Here is a 21129-nt window from a genome sequence, read left to right as displayed (position 1 = left end):
TGGTCTTTTTGAGACAGGGTCTCCCTGTAGCCCCAGCTGCCCTGGAACTCACTATGTAGACAGGCTGGCCTTGAACTCACAAAGATATGCCTGCCTCTGCCTCCCGAGTGCTGGGATTAAAGGCGTGTGCCACCATGCCCGGCTAAACAGGAAATCTTATTTCTTTCTGAAGCATAGTTTTTAATCTCTCCTAGTTTATTGTCGGTGACTCTGTCTTGCTTCTACAGAAACTCCCTAGTCCTTTCCTTAGGATCTATCCATAAATTAAAAATAACTGTCATGACCGCTCCTCAAGTGTGATGAGGCTACTACATGTCTACTTCAGGCTCTGCATGCTAAGCTCATATCCCTCCATGAAGGGTGGCCAACTTGTGAGATGTAGGGACTCCGCCAAGAAGCCTGGAACACTCAGAGCAGTGCCTGCATTTTCAAATGGTTTGTGAGAAATTGCTGCGGCCGGTATCACTAGCCTGCTTTTTCAGTTCTGCCTCTGACTTCACTCTGTCTTTGGGGCCATCTTGTATGTTCATTCATCCATTCTCTAAAGTAAAGCCTGTCTTGAAAACCTGCCCTGTACCACTCACAGCGTATCAAGTATTCCAGGTAGAGATATAAAACTGTACCTTTTAATTTACTACCAACATCAGTGTGAATTACTGGCTGTTTTGGTTTTCTTTCAGAGCTCTCTGGCAGTGTTTGTAGCAATGGAAATTGCTATCACTTTTTTGGAGGCCACGCAACAAAAAAAAATTTATCAAATCTAAAATGTGGCTATCCTTTGACCTAGTGTTTTGCTTCGAGAGATTTGCCCCGTGGAAAGAATTGTATATTGCGAAGTCTATTGACTGTGGTATTGCTTTCACTGGCAAAAATGGGAGACAACATGAAATCCTCATATTCCCAACAAATGCAACAGCTAACGATTACAAATGTCAAGGTACTGCCTATATTTGCCACATAGTTCAACCCTCACAGTAACAACACAGGGGATGTTCTTTTTGTATTATTTACTTTTAGTGAGAAGTAAGCTAAGGAATGGAGAATTTAAGTGAAAAGTTCAGAGGCCAAGGAGACAGCCTGGTCTCTTTGAGCACCCACTGTGCAAGTGTTGAGACGTGAATTCAGATGCCTAGCATCCACATAAAAAGCCAAGTGTGGCGCATGCCTCTAGTTATAGCACTTGGGAGGTAGATCTCTGAGAGTTTGAAGGCAGTGTGGTCTGTGTAGCGAGTTCTAGATCAGCTTGGTACATAGTAAGACTCTGTCTCAACAAAACCAAACTAAACCCCAAATCAACTGAAAGCTGGATGTGGTGGTATGCCCTGGGAATTCCACTGCTGGTGAGGGGGAGCAGAGACATATGAATCTCTGGAAACTACTGGCCACCTAGTCTTCCAGAATCAGCATGCCCAGGCTTAGGGAGGGACCCTGCTTCAAAAACTAAGGTGGAGGACAGCAGAAGAGGACACGTGACAGTCTCTTACCTCACACACACGCACATGAACACAGACATGTGTTCCTAAGGCTACTAAAGGATATCGGGGGCATTTTTAAGTAAGGATGGTACATGCTTTTAGCAGGGGCTGAACATGTAGCTTGAAAAGAATCAGAGGGAATTTCCATTCATATATAATCAACTGTGTATTGAGAAAAGCCAAGCGGGGAAATCCCATCTGTGCCACATTTGAGGGAGAGTGGCATGATACTCTTATGTGTGTAGAAAACATATTCTGACAGAATTTGAGACCGGAACTGTGGGCTTGGGGTCATTTTCAGTTTCTACATCATCCACTTCTGCCACATGTGTACTTTTTAAATGAACTACTTTTCTTTTTGGGGGAGGGGGAGTCTTTTTGAGACAGGGTCTCCCTGTAGCCCCAGCTGGCCTGGAACTCACTTTGTAGACCAGGCTGGCCTTAACTCACAGAGAATTGCCTGCCTCTGCCTCCCGAGTGCTGGGATTAAAGATGTGTGCCACCACACCCGGCTATGAACTACTTTCTTTAAAGCACTAAAGGTAAACTATTTAAGCAGTTGAAGCCCATTTAGGGTAAATCCAAGTTTCTCTTGCCAAATCCTCCTAGGGATCCTTGATGCTGCTGACATTTGGGGCCACATACCTCTGTTGTGGGAGGTTGATTTATGCACTTCTGGATGCTTACAGCTTCTGTCCACTGGGTACCAGTATACCTCTATGACACAGATACTGCTGGGTGTTCGGAGGGGTGTGGCTGGGTCTCTGAGAGCTTCAGAGGTAGATGGTGCTCACCCTGGACTGTCTGGTTCTCTCCAGTCCACCTGCTGAAAGGAAGATTGTCCCTCCATTTCAGGATCTTTCCACCTCGACAGGTTCTTCAGGTGGGATCCAAAAATCCTCTCCCCCGGAACAGACAAGTCTTTGACTTCTGCCTATTCCATTTCCCCACTGTTAGCCTGTCACGAGATAGCCAGTGGGCCTCAGATCTCTCTGTTCCAAGTTGCATCTTTCTGAATGTAGATGGCGGGGGTGGGTGGGGGCGCTTATCTGTTTTTGTCTTATCCGTGGCTTTTTCAAAGTAGGGGGTTCTCAGGCTTAATAACTTTCATGAAGAACTCAGCTATTAAATATGCAAAATATATAGACAATTGCTGTTAACAAAGTAATTATACAGTAAATTAGCTGATGACCAGTATGCTGCCTTTTAAGCAGATCTTTGATGTTTTGAGTACTTACATAAGATATAGGGCATGTTTATTAAGAGTCTTCAACTGTGTATAAAACTAGCACAGTTCAAAGTAATGGTGTCTGCTGAAGGATTCTTTATCATATGAATTTACCTTCAGTCATCTATTATTTATTTCAGCTATTTTATATGCCATTATAATAAATATTATGACAGAGAAAGCTTTTATGCTTCATCTTATTATACTATTCTTTACTTACCTACAATCCTTCAGGAAAATGTAGCCATGTTTTACCTATAGTTAACGTAAATCATCACATTAGAATGAAAAATTCACTGTGAAAACACACGCACACACACACACACACACACACACACACACACAAAAAAAAACCAAGGCTGTCGTCAATAGCCAGGCGTAAATGCACCCTCAAGTTGCCTGCCAGAGGCTCTGTTCCCCTTCACGTTCTGCGTTACACTGTTTTAGCTTCGCAGTGACTATGTCGCATAGAGGAAACTGGAAGGTTTTGGAGTATTTTCCCTTTCTTGTTAGTTTCTGGCACGATAAGCATTTTTCTTATCCAGAGTGCAAAATATTGCCAATTACTGTCTAAGCATTTTTAATAGTTTTGCTTTTACATGGCTCATGACTCATATACTGAATTAAATACGCTGTTACTGGTGTAATTTCTCCTTGAATAGCCTGTCGATTACCTATAGGTATTTATACAGTTTGTTTTATAAACAGTTCCAGCAACACAAAGCATAATGTTCCGGCCTGTGTATGATGAAGAAAGAGTTGTCCTGATTTTCTCATGAGGGATGTTTGTGTATTTTGGCAGGGGAAAGTGTGTGGATGCTTATGGGGGGTGGTGAGGAGTGAGGGCTGGTGTGTGATGGTTGACTTAATGTTAGAAATGACACATTCAACTTCTATCCTTCAAAGTTTTGATAAAAATCCAGGGCTCTGTCAACGATCATTTTAGTTTGGTTTGGTTCCCAGTCTCAATGTGTACAATCATCCATGAGGACTTTTGTTCTTTTGCCCCTAAGAGCATTTCCTTATTAAAAGCAAAATAGAAAACTGGTCATGGTAGTACATGCCTATAATCCCAGAACTTGGGAGGCTGAGGTAGGAGATTCAGTCATTTAAGGCTAGTCTGGGCTATGTAGCAAGCAAGACTCCATCTTAAATAACCAGGAAATACAAATAAGACCGTCATCTAAAGACTGGTAAAATGTATAGAGGCAGGAAAGAGAGCCTTACATTCTTGCTCTCCTGACTTTTCTGTCAGAAAGTGCATTTATTGGTGTTTACTTTTCACCTTTAAACCCATCTGAGATTAGACTGACTCCCTCAAGCCCGTTCCTGACAGTGGCCTGGGCTCACTCATCTGAGAGCTGTAAGCATCACAAATCAATGTGAGCGTCTTTTCCTAGTGCATTTCCCGGCGAAGAGATGGCCATCCTTTGCCACCATTAACGTCACTTAAATGATACTGAAGAAATTAGTGTTCTGAAGTCCCACATAGGATATTGATGAATTATTAAACCAGCTTAGTTAGATCCCTCCTGTAGTTCAATGAGTAATGCTATGCCAATAACACGCTCAGCCCAGCGTCTCTGGCTGCTGTAAATGTGACAAGTCCTATTTAAGGTTTCGGAACATAAAACCAGGCCTGAGAGTATATTCAGGAGGCTGCGAGCCATCAGTATAACGCAATTAAGGTCCATTGGGTTAGAATTTGCAAGATGCCATTAGCAATAAGCTCTGAATGTAGATTATAGCATTGGTTACAGTTTTTTTCGTTCAGCAATAACGCTTCTCTTGTAAATTCTAAGTGTGTAAAATAAATATGATCTAAAGTAGACTAAAATGAGAATATATAGATGAAGTTAATTTCTTGGTAGCTTCTTGGAGCTGCGTGTTGGAGAATATGAGGGCAGAGCCAGCACGTGATTTGCCATTCCACATCCTAGTTTTCAACCTGTGTCTTATCAGCTGTTCCCCTGTGAAGTGTGCCAGCCTCTGTTTTCTCTTCTTTAAAATGGTGCAAACTATACATACTTTACAAGATCGTTCATAATACTGCTATTTCTAAAAAGAATACCAAATGTATTAGAGGTGCTCTTTTCAGTTCAGGGTCTCCCTGTAGCTCCAGCTGGCCTGGAACTCGCTATGAAAAACCAGGGTGGTCTTGATCTCACAGAGATCCACCTGCTTCTGTCTCCCGAGTGCTTGGATTAAAGGTGTGTGCCACCACACTTGGCATTTTTGATCCATCCTTTTGTTATCAAATGAGTGTCTTTATATTTTGTTTTTATTTATGTGCATGTCTGTGTGTCTGCATTATGTAAGTGAGTGCAGGTGCCCCACAGAGGCCAGAAGAGGGTGCTGGATCCCTTGGAGCTGGAATTACAGGCTGTTGTGAGCTGCCCTATGTGGGTCTGGGTATCAAACTTCGGTCCTCTACAAGAGCAGTGTGTGCTCTTCACCACCCAGCCATGGGTCTGGCTCCACAATTGAGTATCTTTACATGAACGGTTGTTAGAGCCAGAAATTAACTCCTCCATTAGTGCAGGGGAAGGGTTCTGCATGGACTGGCATGTCAAAGCAAGACTGCAAAACTGCTGATGTGCAGTCAGTACGTCTGGCCTTTACAGTGCCAAGAGCTGAAAGAGAGTTTTCCTGACATATCCTACACCCAGCTCCACATGGCCACTCAGTGTTTCCTGGTTTCTCCATCCTTCTGCATCCACCATGAGGATATGCTCCTCTTTTTCAAAAACGTATTCATATATTTTATGTGCACGTGTGTGCATGCATGGTACATGTGTGGAGGTCAGAAGACAGCTTGTGGGAGTTGCTTGTCTCCTTCCGTTGTGTGGGTTCTCTGCAGGTGTTTTTACCCACTGATCCCTCTTGCTGGTCGTGTTCTCCTCTTTCTAACTCATGTCATGATGATGGTGATGCTTTTGACAAACCATAACAACAAAAAAACTGCTGTCTCCTGCCACGAAGTATGCACCGGAGACTCCTTTGGCCCATATGAGTGGAGATTCAAAGCGCATGTTTCATAGGAATGAGGCGAAGCCTGCTCATCTTAGGATGCTACATACTGCCCATGCTTAGTTGACAGACCAAATACTTTGGGTTCATTATGAGGGACATGGAATAATGAGAGGAGGGGGACCCAACTCATCTGCTACACTCCCAGGCAATTTGTTAGACAATTGACAATTACCACTTAAAGTAATGGTTGTTATTTTTTCAAGTAGATTTGATCATGGAAAATTTTTCTTTTCTAATTTTTATGAGACAAGATTTCACTCTATAGTCCAGGTCAATCTTGGAACTCATGAAAATCCCCCTGCCTCAGCCTCCTGAGTGCTGAGATTATAGACATGAGCCATCATACCTGGCTTAGTGGTTTTGCCTGCTTACTGTTGCTAACCAGAATATGTGTACAGGATATTTTTGCCTGGCATGTTGCAATCATGGGGGAATTAAGAGGAAAACTAAAGGAGACGGAGTTTGTGGAACATCTATTTGACTTCATAGGTGGCGTTACAGTGAATGGATGAGTGAGTGTTGTGGGTTTGCTCTTGTGAATGCCACCCTGTCTATTGGACAGTGCAGATCTGGTAGTCTCCCTGGGTTGGGCCTCAGTCACTGTGAGTGTCTCTGAGGGGTAAGGAAGGGTGGTGGGGCAGAGGAGAGGTGGGCTGAGTGGGCATTGTGGCCCTGCCAGTTACTGTCTGGGTGAAGTCCTGGACTACAGTCAAGCTTCTGTGTGGACACAGGGAGTTGACTCTTCTGCCCCCCACAGATTGTTGGAGGGATAGACAGGCAACATTCTGAGATTGCTTTCGTTGCACCATGAGGACCCATTTATCCCTATCAATGAAAAGTGAGGCCGTTCAGTGCACATACTTCGGACGGAAATGACAGCCTGCAGACCCATGGGTGATGCAGAGGATAGGCCATTTATCCCGTCTTTGCAGCTTCACATTTGTGACCTCAGTTCCCCATAAGTAGCTAATATTATTCCCACTTTACAGAGCAGAAAACTGAGTGCCCAGGGAGAATTAACTTGCACAGCCAACCACTGGAAGGCATCGGGACCCAGGCATTTTGCCTTGTGTCTATGGTTAACACCTTTAGTGTTTAAAACAGACACTGAGCCTGGGAAAGGACGGTGCCTTGAGTCAAGAGGATTCAGTGAACCTTCTTTCTCCTGTCCTGGCTCATGTATCTTTCTTCACTGAGGTGTTAATGAGTCTGTCCCCACAGGAGTTATGTGAATTTTGTTGTTGTTGTTATTATTATTATGATTATTATTATTTTGGTCTTTTTTGAGACAGGGTCTCCCTGTAGTTCCAGCTGGCCTGGAACTCACTATGTAGACCAGGCTGGTCTCCAGCTTCCAGAGATCTGCCTGCCTATGCTGGGATTAAAGGCGTACACTACCATGCCAGGCAGGAGTTATGCAAATTTTGTAAAATTAGTAATACAGGTCTGCAGTGACTCTAATACTATGGTTTATTATTAAAATCCATGGGAACTTTTTTTTTTTTTTAGCAGTAAATGTCAAAATGACAGCAGTGGTAGTATTTTCTGAGGGCTCCATAACTTGTATATGTTTTACCAACTCTATTCCCTATTCTTGAAAGGCAAGTACTGTTACACCCATTCTCAAGTAATGCAACTGAGACCCAGAGCCCTGGCCTGGCTCTAGGACTCAGTGAGCTTCCCTGAGTTCATGTTGCCAGTGCTGTGGTCCTGCTGAACTGTGGATCCAGGTCAGCTTGGTCCTGGCTTCTCTGCTGAGAGTGACATCATCTCCACACTGTTTACATACCAGACGCTGCTCCCCTTATGGTACCTCTGGTTTCAGGCGGTAGCACATCTGAGTCACACTTGCCTGATTAGTAGTCATGAAATGACAGCAGAGATCACTGCAGCATAACAGCCTCCAGCGACTTCTCCTGTATCACTGAGGCAGGATCTAGAACTTCATAGCAAGTAAACCAAGGACTTGGCTCTCCCGAAGGTGTCTGTCCACTGTACCACCAGTGAGTGTGCCTGAGTCCCAGAGAAATGAGAGAGGAGGAAGGGGGTTCCTGAATGATCTTTCTGGTTGAGCCCCAGGTGTCAGGTGCAGCTGGGCTCCAAGCTACCTAGAAGTCTCCTGATGTGTCCTGTGGGGGATGGTACCTGGGTGGCTTGATTTTAACATGCTGGGAAGGAGCATATGTGTACATAATTTAAAATAAATTAACATCTCTATTTTGCCTGAGAAGGTAAGCTTGTATCCTGGTGTGATTAAAGGAAAAGCGGGAGGATTTGGGGAAGGATTGAGCAAGGCATTTTATAGCACTTCAAGGTTGAATAGTCTTAGTATGAAATTCTTTCTGTTAAACAATGAGAAGGAGATGGATAGATGGATCAAAAGATGTATGAATAGGGAAGGAAATACAAGAAAACCTTTCTCCCTCCTTCCTTCCTGCCTTATTTCCTCTTCTCTTCCCTCCTTCCTTCTCTCCTTCCTTTCCTTCCCTCCCTCCCTCCCTCCTTCCTTCCTTTCCTCCTCCCCCCTCCCCCCTTCCACATTATTTTTTTGTAGCCTAGGCCAACCCCATACCCACAATCCTCCTGCTTCCGCCTCAGCCTTCCTTCTAGGTACTGGGATTATAGCCATGCAGTACCATGTTTGGCTCTGCACGCTATTTTGCATGTTTACAATCAGCTCTGATTTCTAATTTTCTCCAAAATTGATGTGTATTTGAAGCAGGAAGTGACTTGAAGTAGGGCTGGGAACTGGACATGAGCCCTGTGTTGGCCCTCACAGTCCTGGCTGTGTATTTCGGTTCCCTTGTTTCTAGGCATGTGAGGTTTATGCTTTCTACATCTAGTCACAGCTACATGACTTTTCTGCCAATAAAACATGATTGAGAGCAACATCTGCCACTGCCCGACGGGACCCTTTGAGAACCCACACACCTCCTCCTCCATGCTGTGAAGACAGCAGGTGCCTTCGGGTGTCCAACCCAGGATGGACATTGGGTTGGATGTGAAGCGTGAACAGTGGGGGTTCTATGTTGCTTTATGACATGGAGATTTGGGGGCTGTTCCTTACTGCATGCAGCACTTGTTGACTGATACACAAGATCTTGCTGGCTAAGGAATTCAGACCATATATTGTTTGCCATTCCAAGTTGCAAGAGACGCTTTTGTGGGTTTGTTTTGCCAAAGTAGAGAAAGGGCTCGGCTGTGGCCCATCATGATCCAGACTTTTCATGCTTCAACTGGCACGTGTTAATTCAGTCACCTGTAGATTACAGTCATGGATTTTTTGATGGTGATGAGTCATTTCCATATCTTGAACATGGTGATTTTTATATGAATCAGCACATATAACAAAATGTCACATCATTGAGCACAAAGGTATACCAAACAACAGAAAGGAAATAAATGTATCTCCAAACTGGTGGAAGCCTAGTAATGGCCATGTGCTAATTAACTGTAGTGTTGCTAGTGTTGGGGTTTTCAGGTTTTGCGATATTGCTCTTGTGAGAAGCTGGCTGATGGGTGTATGGGACTTCCTGTATCAGTTCTGACCTCTTCCTATGAGTCTATCATTACTTCCAAATCAAATCTTATGCATTGACCAAGGCAGTGACTTGTGGCCAGTCCCAAATCAGTCAGTGCAAGTTAGCACCAGTTTGGCAGGAAGTTTCACACTGTCAGATTGAGCTTCTTGCCTTCCCTCACCCAACAATCCACAATTTCCCCCCTCGGAAATGGGTTCTGTCTGCAGCCTGTTGACTAGGCCGCTCCAGTCCCACTTAGAACACAAGCCACAGTAAACATTTCTATGAAGCTGCTAAGTTCGTTAGGCAACCAGAAGAGCAAGCGCCCTCCCATCGCATGCTCATAACCACATATACCTACCCTCATTCTAAAGGCAACATTCTCCTTCCCCGGACTTCGCTGTGTTGCACAGAGTTCCTCTGCATCTCTTGGGGCTGGGAGCAGAAACAGGAAACCTGATACCCAGGGCGGCAGAACTACCTGACTAATAATAATCACTATCCCCAGGAGCCTAGTAACCCAGCACTCATGGATTAGACTGTTGACCTACTCGTTGGCTTGTGACCTCTCATTCCCCTGGATATGTGTGCTCTGATTCTGTTCTTACTGACACAGGTAGTTCTGTGCCTTATCCCGAAGTGATGGGGGAAACCAAAAGATAGCTTAACGTCTGTGAGTTACACATAGAGACGAATGCATGGGTCGCATGGCCCTGCGGTCATTTTCACTGAAATTGCTCTGGGGTGACCATCTGGGAATGTTCTTCCTGTTGGATAGGGGAACAATGCACGCATTTTCGAAATGCATAGCATGCATACCCCTTGGGTTTCCATAGGGATCTTGGCAGCCAGGACTGATCTCTTTACCCCTCCACATAAGGAATAAACACATAAGCATAAGGAATGCTTGACTTTCCCTTTGTGATTTTATTCATTTGCATTTCAGTAAGATGCTGTATATGGTAATGATTGTCCTGCTCTGAGGGGGGAGATGGGAACCTTAGGAGGTAGGACCTGGGGGGAGGGGGAGGATACTTTATAGGGCTTTTCTAAAGGTCACATTAAGTACTTAAATACTTATCATACATAAGAATCTCTGTGGGGAATACAAGTTAACTATCAACAAATTTTACTCTCTAACAGAATTTTTTTCTGTCAGATAAATATCAGTGACTGGAACAGAAAATAATGTGGGGTTTGGTATCAGTTCAAGGCCCCAGCTCATTACACAGGTGCGACCTCATTCCAAGTGTTTCTCTGCCCTTCTTTCTGACCAGAAACTATGCAACTGAGACTGACTTTGAACTGCTAATCTGACTGCCTATACCTCTTAAGTTTGGGGATCACAGGCCTATACCACCACACCCGGTTCTGTTTCCTTTTTTTAAAGGATGAGGGTTGTGGCTGCACCTTGCGTTACCCCTCCAGCTTCATGATTCCTGGACTCAGGAAACTAACAGGACCTCTGTTGGCATGCCTGCTTTCCTAGACCCTGTTGATGCTTTCCTTCCTTCCAGAGTCAGCCCCTTTCAACATCTGCTCTTGTTACCCAAGATCAGGACTTTCCACCTAAAATGGCCAATTTCATCATAGCCACTGAGATGCTTGCTGTCGGATATGAGGAAATCACTTTATTTCACCTTTTCCTAAAGTGGGGCTCTATTAGTAACCATGACCCGAGTCTCCTGGGATCAAATGCCAGTGATCTGGTCTGATGTGGTCTTTAAGGAGGACTGACATCATGTGTGCCCTGCCCTTTACTTCCTTGTGGCATTCAACTTTGGCACAGGAGATAGCTGGTCTCCTTCTAGTTAAATGTAATAATTATCTTCTCTCTTCTAGGGTTGTAGACACTCAGCATGTCTCCTTACAGCTTGATCAGTGCTTATCAACAGCTCATTACTATTTGCCTTTTTCAAATGAGGAAACTGAGGCTCAGAAGTGTTAAATGATGCAAAGCCAATATCATTTCCATGACCACTGGCTGACGATCTTTGCTCAAAGCTTCAGACTTGGGTTATAGCCCAGAACGGAGGCGGCCAGGATAAGCTGACTCCAGGTGCTGTAAACATCTCAGCACAGTCCACATCCATCCCTGACAGTGAGGGGAAGATGCTCTGTGCTGCTTCCTGCACCCCTCTTTGCACATTAGAGGGAGCCTGTTATTCTCCTCAGTCTTTCTTAGACATCACAGTCTAGACTTGAATTCCCAAGTTAACTATTTGTTTCATGAGGCTTTCTGCACCTGAACAGGCAGGTGATCCTGGATATTCTCGGAAGAGGTAGGCCTGAGAAGGGGTAATAGTCAATCATGTTCCCCCAAGTCCATCCAGACTTCAAAGTTGAGAGTGCTCCGTAAACACAGGATCCCTGAAAAAACAACTCCGCATTCTCTCCATGCAAAATCCTGCCATGAACATATTGTTCACTTGTTCACTGGAACCTGACTGCATCCCTTTCTGACCTCTCCCATCCTGGATTTAAAGTCAAATTGATTTGTGGGGGTCCATCTTTTCCCCATTTTTTTTACTCTGTGATCTCATTTAAATTGGCACCCTGAAAAGTTGGAGGGGGGGTTATTGTCTGTTGTTCAGTTATTTTGTGTAGATTTATTTTATTTTTAAGTATATGTATGTGTGTGTCTATGTGTGCATCTGTGCACATGAGTGCAGTGCCTGTGGAAGCCAGAAGATTTGGGTTCCCTTGGGAGCTGGAGTCATAGGTGGTTGTGAGTCACCCACTGTAGATGATGGGAACCAAACTCGGGTCCTCTGCAAGAGCAGTGTGTGTTCAACTGCTGAGCCCCATCTCGAGGCTCATGTTGTGAGAGCAATGCGCCCAAGTATTTGAAAATATCTCACCAGGGACAGGCTCTGAATAGACAGTCCCGTCCACACCCCACCCCACCCCCACCATTATGGAAACCGGCTCTTGGAATCCTTTGTTGTCTATTTGGTGTTTTCTTGGTGATCTGGGTGTCTGTGAGGCTTGCCTGCTTTTGTACTTTGTAAATATGAATTGTTCTTCATTTTTGTGTGTAGGTATATTTGCACATGTGGGTACATGTTTGTTTGGGTGCAAGTGTGCGCACAGATTTGGGTGTATATGTGTGTGTGCCTCTGCATGTGAATGACTAGACTAGGTCAACTTAGGGTGTAATTCCTTAGGACCATCCAAGTTTGGTTGGGTGGTTGCTTTTGTTTGTTTCGTTCTGTTTTTTTATATAGGTTCTGTCACTGGCCTGGAGTTTGATGAGTAGGCTGTGCTGACTGATCAGCAAACCCCAGGATCCTCCTGTCTCCACTCCCTAGGACTGGGATTGTAAACACATGCCATCACATCTGGCTTTCTTTTTTACTTGAGTTCTCAGGATGGAACTCAGGTCCCCACACTGTTATGGCAAGAACTTCAGTGACTGGGCTATCTCCCCATCCGTATCTTTAATTTTTGTAAAGGGAGTATTGTGACAAGGTCCCACTGTGTCTCCTAGTTTGGCCTGGAACTCACCCTGTGGCCCAGGCTGACCTCAGACTCATGATCCTCTGGGATGCTGTGACTATAAGCGTTGGCCACCGCTCCTGGCCGAATTGTCTCGAAGCAGGCTTAGCCGAGGCATTTCGGAACCTGAGTGGAAGCTACCGAGAGTCAAATGTCCATTCCGTGGTTGCTGGACATGCTCTTGTGGGGCTCCTATGGATGGAGCTTTTGGAACACAGACTGTAAGGAGATAACGTGATCTGGAAGACTCCTTGGAGCCTCTTCTGTGAGCTGAATGAAGCACAGCCCCCAGGCTGTGGCTTCAGCCGAGGCCCAGCCTCACATGCTCCCCGAACTTGGCAGTAAGAGCCCTGTTATTCCATTCATTCCAATGATTTATATTCTCTCTGGGCATCTAATATTAAACAGGGGAATTCCGACATGTTCCATAACACATTTACTGTAACTTGATACCATGAACTAAACTTGCTGTTATTTATCATTTCTTTTTTATTTTCTCTCATTCCAGCACAAAGCCAAGGTAGAAGCAATGACCCTGGACCTCGCTCTGCTCTGCAGCGTGCAGCGTTTTGCTGAAGCATTCAAGGCCAAGAATGTGTGAGTGTTCCAGTGCTGGCTTATAGATCATAATTCCTTCTATTGTAATGTCTTTATCAGATGAACAGAGTCAGGAGAATGTAAGCCTGTAGTGTTCTCTTGGCATCCAAACCGGAGGCTCATTTATACTGGCCCTGGCAGAGCAGACTGTATTTTCTTGACTCCAAGTTGCCCTCATTATGAGATGTGTCATCAATCTAATAAAAGTGTCCCAGACGAAAAAACCCAAAAAGACACTATTAAAACATGGGTAAAGAAAGCTAACACAAGCTAAGGCAATTGTAAAGTACATCCTGTTATAGATGTGCTTGGCGTGTCTCTCAGAATTGAGGAAACGTCTACTTTAAGGGCACTCAGGAACAAGTAACTTCACGTGGCCTGTACTGATGGGGCTGGAAATTGGAGCATGCGCTCATCTGGTGCTCCATAAGTCTTTGATGACTGGATGTGGGGCGTGGGTATAGCTCCAAACACAGACGACATCGTAAGACAGTCCTTTCCGAGTCTAGCCCCCTCCTGATGCCCACCTCCCTGACTGGATCTGGCATTTGCTGCATCTTCTCATGTTGGAAGTGAGCATTCTTTCTCAGCCCTTCAGATGCCTAAAGAAGCAGCCATCACTAAGGGCTTGGGTGCTTTTACTATCTGCACAGAGCCCGCTTCCCTTGTCCACAGTGAGAAGAGACGTGAACAGATGGAAAGGATGAAGGAAGATGGAAGGACCTGGACGGAGCGAGGCAGAGACTCAGACCTGCACCCACCTATGCAGTTGCAGTGCTGGCTAGCTGCACGATAGAGTGTTTTGTTTCCATGTGTTTATTTTTACGGTTGCCTCCTTTACAGGGCAAGTAACACTGGTTCCTTGTCTACCTTAGTGGTTTCAGTTTCATTAATAAGTAACTTCACTGAATTTTATTTTCCAGTAAGATGTTTGAAGCGCAAGGATCCAGTTAATCACAGCCCAGTGGGTGCCAGGGAGGAAGCCATAATGCAAGTGGTTCCATGTCCTGGGCCAGGAGGGCTTCGACTAGGCTGAGGACCTCAGGTTTACAGTTCCCTACACAGATGAAGGGTATGAGGGCAGGGATTGTCAATCTGAAATTCAAACGCCACTGTGTATAGCTGACCCCACAGCACTCCCAGTATCCAGCTCCTGGCCACCCTTTTCTTTTAGACTATCACAGTATTTGAACTTTCAAGCACTTTGCAGAGCTTGCAAGTGGGCCTACTCCACAGTGTGCTTGCTGTACAGAGACTTGTGTCATTCCACAAGCACATACCCTTTGCTGCCTCATAGGCACAGCTAGATTCTCCCACCTCAACCCTGCCATCTAGAAGATCTGCGAGCCCCACTGAGTGCCCCTTCCGTGCCCTCGCTAGCTGCCCTCGCTTGCCTGAACTCAGAGAAACTGCAGACCAGGAAGAGCAATGGCTGCACGTTTATTCAGTTCACCCTCCACCATTTGTTTGTCTGCAGTTCATTTACTTAACACACGTTCCATGAGCACCTCCAAATTCCCAGGTTCTGGGAGAACATTGGTGGCCGTCGGGGGCCAAGGTAACTTCAAACAAACCGTAGTCTCACTTGTCAGCAAGCCCTGTTTTATTACTGATATCTGACCTCCCAATCAAGTCTATCTGTGCTTGTCGAGGGGAAAATTACATTTGTTGGGGGTTTGATGGATGGGGGCGGGGCACACTTAAAATGTCTTGCACACAGCTGGATCAATTCCCAAAGCGCTCTTTCATGGTGGGAGTGACTGTTTCTATTAGGCCGGTGTGAAAAGTGAGGGGAGAGAAAGAAACATGTCTAAAAGCATGCGGTAAATCTTAATCATGCCGGAAACTGCCTTTTATTTTGAAGGGAATGAAAACTGAGACTCAGAAAACCGTTGTCTGCCCCAGGGTCACCTGGCCATTGGGGGCAGATTTGGATTCTGTCTGTTCTCTTTCTCCTTCCCTGATGCCCACTGCTCTCTGTAGGCCTTGCCGCGCCTGAATGAGCTGTGGTGCGAGTGAGCAGTTTTGCTGAAGGGTAGTAGCATCGTCCTGCACAGCGGAACAGGATCATTAGTTTTCGACCATTAAATAGTTCAGAAATCATCAAATTTAAGGGCCTTCTTGATCACTGAGCCCAAACTCCTGGAGGGAACAATCACCCGTTTTGCCCTAATCCATGATTTCAGCTTGGAATTTTCATCCTGAGGGCTTTCCTTTTAGAACCCTTGCTCCCCTCCTTTTCGTGTGTGTCTTAAGGGTGCAGGATTGCTCACAACTTAGAGAAATATTGTGGTGGTGAAAATATGCATAAAAAAGTGAGCCATTTTTCCTTTTGACATACTGCCAATACTGGAGTCTCCCCTGGTGGGGTAAATGGCAGCTCAGTACTTACAGTCTTTGGGTTCGGAGAACTGTCAAAAGTGAATTTAAGTGCTGGTGACCCGGCTGCCAGAAAAACATGTGTATCCCTAGTCTTACCATCGCCTCCTATCTTTAGACGTTAAAATTTCCTTGTGTATAAAGCGTAATGACAAATTCAAGGAAGGTCGCCAGTTCAGAACCAGTGTCTTTTTTGTGCAGTTGGACTTAAGTGAGGAAAAGCCCTTCCATATAAAGTCCACGTGGAGGCTCCATTATACTCCATTTAATGTACTGTTTCGATGCCTGTGTGTGTGCACTCCCAATCCCATCATGCTCCATGCAAGTGTGACCTCTCACCCTGGGAAGTGCAATGCATTTTGTTATCTGGGGCTGAAAGAATGGAGGCTGGGGGTAAAAGACTGGTATAAGATGCAGCCATGGTGTGTGCTACAGAGCTAGCTTCACCCTGCCTAGGGAAGGTATGCAATCAGCCTCTGGAGATGTCTTCTTTTTAGAGGGTGAGGAGGAGGAGCCTGTGTTAGAATAAGCACTGCTAATGACAATTATGGAGGCAGTAGGTGCTAGCTAATTTTTTGTTTATGCAAGGCATTGTGCTAATCTCTCTCTCTCTCTCTCTCTCTCTCTCTCTCCATATGGGACAGGGTGGGCATGTACATGTGGACAGGTGGGCATGTACAGCCAGAGGTTGACAATGGCTGTCTTCCTCAGTTCTTCTTTACCACCCCCCCCCACCTTTGAGTCAGGGTCTTTCACTAAACCTGGAGCTTTGCCTTGCCTGGCTGGCCAGTGAGCCCCAGGGATCCTCCTGTCTCTGCCTCCCCAGTGCTGGGTTTACAGATGCATCTTGTTTTGCCTGGCTTTTACATGAATGCTGGGGACGGAGCTCAGGTTCTCATGCATGGGGGGTGTTAGATAGATCGGGAAAGAAGTGCCCAGTCACACAGAAGGACTCTGACAAGGTAGAGCTTATTGAAATTGGAGATCACAGGGGTTCAGCCCCCAACTTGGGAGTGAGGAACGGCTGTCAACTTGTGGGCTGTTGCCTGGAGGCTTTTATAGGGGGTTAGGGAATGTGGAAGGTGGGAAAAGATAATTCAAACAGTTTCCGTGAGAAGCAGGGGTCTATGCATTGTGAAACTTATCGGGGGAAGCAGCGTGTACTGAGGCAGCTCTTGTAGCAATCGGGTCATTAGTTCAGGGACCTGTTTATCTTCTAAACTTACCTGGGGGAAACAGACTATGTTGGAAACTGTCTCCTCATGGCCTGGGCAGCAGGTGCTGACTTAATTCCTGTTTTCGAGAGGCTCCCAGGGCCTGTCTTGTGAGGCTTTACTGCACTGGGGGAGGGTCACTGCAGACCTGGACTCTAACAGGGGGAATCTACTGTACCATCTGGGCCATCTCCCAAGACCCTGCACTCAGCTCTTACACATGGATTCTCTTTGTGGTTGTGTACTGTAACCTTAGATGTTTGCCATTTTCATCCAATCCAGAAAGTCCATGTATAGAGTCTTTATCACTTTCCTGCTTGCGGCCAGTGTTAGGTTCAGGATTTGAACCCAAGTTTGTCAGAATCCAGCACGAATCTTTCTGTTGCTTCTGTACTCTGAGCACATGTTTTCAGTATGGATTTCTGTATCAGTTATGTGTTGCTATGTAACAGATTACCCCCAAACTTTATGCCATACAACAAGATTAAGGGTTGAGGGTGCAACTCAGTGGTAGAACACTTACCTAGCATGCACAATCTATGGGGTTCCATCTCTAGCTCTGCAAAAACAATGACAGAAACCCTTAAAAGAGTAAACCTTTGTATTTCCCTCCCTGTTCTTTCTTTCCATCTGTACTGGATAGCTTTACTTGACAACTTGACACACCTGGGTAGAGGGAGCCTCAATTGGGGAACTGCTTCCATTGGACTGACCTATGGCCATGTCTGTGGGGTATTTTCTTGATTGTGGAGTGTTGTGGGAGGGCCCAGCCCACTGTGGGTGGTGCCACCCCAGCCAGGTTGTTCTGTGTTGCATAAGAAAGCAGGATGAGCTTGGGCAGTAAGCAGTTTCTCCATGTCTTGTGCTCCTGCCTCCAGGTTCCTGCCCTGAGTTCCTACCTTGGACTACCTGATGAATTGTGACCTGGGAAATGTAAGCCGAATAAACCCTTTCCTCCCCAAGTTTGTATCGCTCGGAGTATTTTGTCATAGCAATTGAAAAGAAACTAGAACCCCATCCATGTCCTAGTTTGTTTCTCCATTGCTGTGACAAAATACTCTGCCCAATAACAACTTGGAGAATACTCATGACCGCTGGCCAGGACTGTTCCCTTGAGGTCCTGCACGTCTTGCCACCCAGTCCTGCCTCCTCTCTCTTGCTCATTTTCTTTTTCATTCTTTTCTTCTATGACTCTACCCTCACTCTCCTGGGTGGTCAGCCCAGGGACTAGTTTGCTTCTAGATAGTTCTCCCCAGAGTTAGTGGTGGTGGTGGTGAGCCAGTGTGTCTCAGGTCGAATTATTCTGGGCATTACTGAAAAGTTCCAAACCAAAGACTGTGGTAATTTCCCACCGAACTGTATTTGGAAGGGCATTTTTGTTTAAACTGGGATGCTGGAGGGAAGCCAGACTCCACAGTGCTGGGGGGAAGGGGCATCTCTCTGGGTAGGGATTGGGCCCCTTCTAATCATCCAGGCCAGTCCTTGGGGTGCTCTGTGACACACTCTAAAGCTTCAGCACGTTGTTTGTGATGCCTTTCTGCACATAGTCAATCCTGATTCTATCTCCTTCCTTTTGCTAGACTAGAAAGTCCACATTTTGAGTAAAACAGCTCAATGGCTCCAAGAACTAGATGTTCCATAAATAACATCTTTTCTTACTAGAGTTTTGTAGATCCCAATAAAATGAACAGCTGGATTCCGTCCCTGCAATTTTAAAAAGCTGGGAATGGCAGGTAATACAGGACCTGGGTTGTTTGGGTTCTCGTTGCTGGCCAGCCCTCATTGGCAAGACTTGATTCATCTGGGAAATTAATTGAAATTGATAGGAAATTGATATTAACATAGTTATACAACTCTGGAGGCTTCCAAAACTTCATTTTTCATCATGGGGTTTCATAGCTCCTCTCAATTTTCTGTCTCTACTATAATTTAAATAAATTATGCTTCATTTCACTAAGAAAATCAGATTGCATTGTGTTTTTTTTTAAATAAAGTTTTCTATCCTTTACTTATTAAACATTTGAGGAGAAAAATCTTTAACAAAGTTATTTATTTTTACTTTCCACTAAATTACTTTCAGAATTGGAGCCTTCTAACCCCAGAGATTATATTCTTGGATTCATATTCCAGAGTTTTCTGTCTCCCTTCTGTCTATAGTAGTAGGTGGGCTATAAATTACAGACTGAATCCCAGATTTTGAGGGATAAATTACCCCAAAGGCCAATGTGTAAATTACAGAGTAATCCTTCTTTTTCTCCATAGCTCTGTTCTGCAAATGATGTTGTAGCCAACATTTCTGCATCAATCTTTGCTCCACATGAGAAGCACGTCCTGGTTTCCCTACTGGGGGATCATGTTGCTTTGCTTTTCTCCTCAGTATGGAACTTAGAAAGAAAGAAAGCGCAGAAGCAGATTTTAACTGTAATAAGTGCTCTCCATCTAGATCTTTGTTGTGATGTTTTGGAGAATTTATAAGAAGTCTACCCGTTAATTGTTCCCCCGCCCTATATACTTTCCATCTTAAAGAATCACATTATGAGACATTTAATATATCTAGAGACATTGGGGAACAATGTTTCCCTTGTAAGTTCTTTGCTTTTTTGCTACTTAACTCTTGAAACATCAAACTTTTAATGTAATATTATTTTAAAATATTTCAAAAGTAGATTACACAATCATCTGTATTAATTTCAATATATCATTCTTACTAAACCTGCTGAAATTTTATATATATATATATATATATATATATATATATATTTACACTTTAAGATCGTGGAAACTCTCTTGCAGAATGCTCAGTTCTCTCTGCCCTCTGTTTCGCTATGTTCTGTCAGCTTTTGGTGTTAAGGTTCTATTGTAGATGTATCACTTTGGGCTGGGCATCTCATAGACATTACAGAGACATGGAACTCTGTAATTTTCTCTATCTGTTGAAAAAGAAGTTTCTTTGATGAGTGGTGACAGGTATCTCTGTGTTCAAACATAGGGATACCTATTTAGCATATACTAAGAAATTATGTTTAGGAATGTGACAGACGTAGGGTTTTTTTTTAGGATCTGTAACCTGTCCAGCTATGTGTATTTCACTGTGTTTATAGCACCACACTAATGTCTCAACTCTTACCAGCAAAGGTTCCTCATGCAACAGAGGGTGTTTAACACAGAAGGCCTTGACAGGCCAAAGTGTAAAGAATAAGACTGCACAGTGTGTATCCCTGGGTAGAACTCCTGTATTAAACTTTACCCCCTCAGGCCTCAGGGACCATTGTGGAAAAGGGGATGGAAAGATTGTAAGAGCCGGGGTAATGCATGACCACAAGGAAAGAGTTTTCCAGGCTCCTGGGAACTTGTTCATATGAACTTATAGCAATGGTGTCAGCATGCACAAGACCCATGCAAACTCAATCAGACAAAACCCAGCATAGAACTGGGGAAATGGGCAGGAGGTCCCAGCCTTAGGTGAGGAACTATTGGCAGCTGATCACTGCTGAGTAAGGGAGAGTTGGTATTCTTTTAGGGAGTGACACTTGATAGGCTGACCAGGCTCCAGTGAACGAACTCACACTGAGGGACATCTGGAGACACTAACTTGACTTGATAGGCCTTAACATATAAGACAAAGTACATGAAATCCAGTGTGTGTGTGTGTGTGTGTGTGTGTGTGTGTGTGTGTGTGGTGGGGAGGGGTATGGGAAAGGTAGGAGAGGAGATCTAAGTATTATTAAGATGTATGAAATGCACAAAAAATCAATTAAAAATATATATTGACATCGGCAGTATGTTTCTATAAAACTATTGACAAGGAAACATGGACAGCGTGTTCCAATAAAATTTTATTGATAAAGCAGTGAATGGCTAGCCTTCTCAGGGGACCACACTATGCTCTCCCCAGGACAGCAGCCCACAGCCCCTCCTTTAGTAGAATAACTGGTTTTGAGGTGGCAACTGAACATTGATTTCAGTTCCAGCTCTACCACTTATTATTGGCTCTAAGCAAAGTGCTTAGCATCTCTAGGCCTCAGTTTCCAAATCTGTGTAAAGTGGATGATCATCTATTTTAGCTGGAAGGCAAGAAGAGATGCACTGTGCCGCCTATATGTATTATAAATACATGCCTGTTTCTCATTTGGATCCTACTGTGACCTGGCAGGATTTTAAGACAACATAAAGTATCATGATAT

General features: G+C 44.6%; 1 protein-coding gene across 4 annotated transcripts in view; it reads left to right on the top strand.

Annotated features, from left to right (window-relative positions):
* Wwox (WW domain containing oxidoreductase) overlaps positions 1 to 21129 on the top strand; it is a 1076697-nt gene that overhangs the window by 252512 nt on the left and 803056 nt on the right. For all 4 annotated transcript variants that reach the window (XM_008826895.2, XM_029560055.1, XM_029560083.1 and 1 more), the window contains exon 6: positions 13264 to 13352. In XM_008826895.2, coding sequence (XP_008825117.1) covers positions 13264 to 13352 — 89 coding nt within the window. The remainder of the gene's footprint in view (positions 1 to 13263; positions 13353 to 21129) is intronic.

This window comes from Nannospalax galili, unplaced genomic scaffold (genome assembly GCF_000622305.1).
Source record: "Nannospalax galili isolate Female #2095 unplaced genomic scaffold, S.galili_v1.0 scaffold770, whole genome shotgun sequence".
Lineage (NCBI taxonomy): Eukaryota > Metazoa > Chordata > Mammalia > Rodentia > Spalacidae > Nannospalax > Nannospalax galili.
The sequence above is the reverse complement of the archived record's forward strand: the minus strand, read 5'-3'. Positions and strand labels throughout refer to the sequence as shown.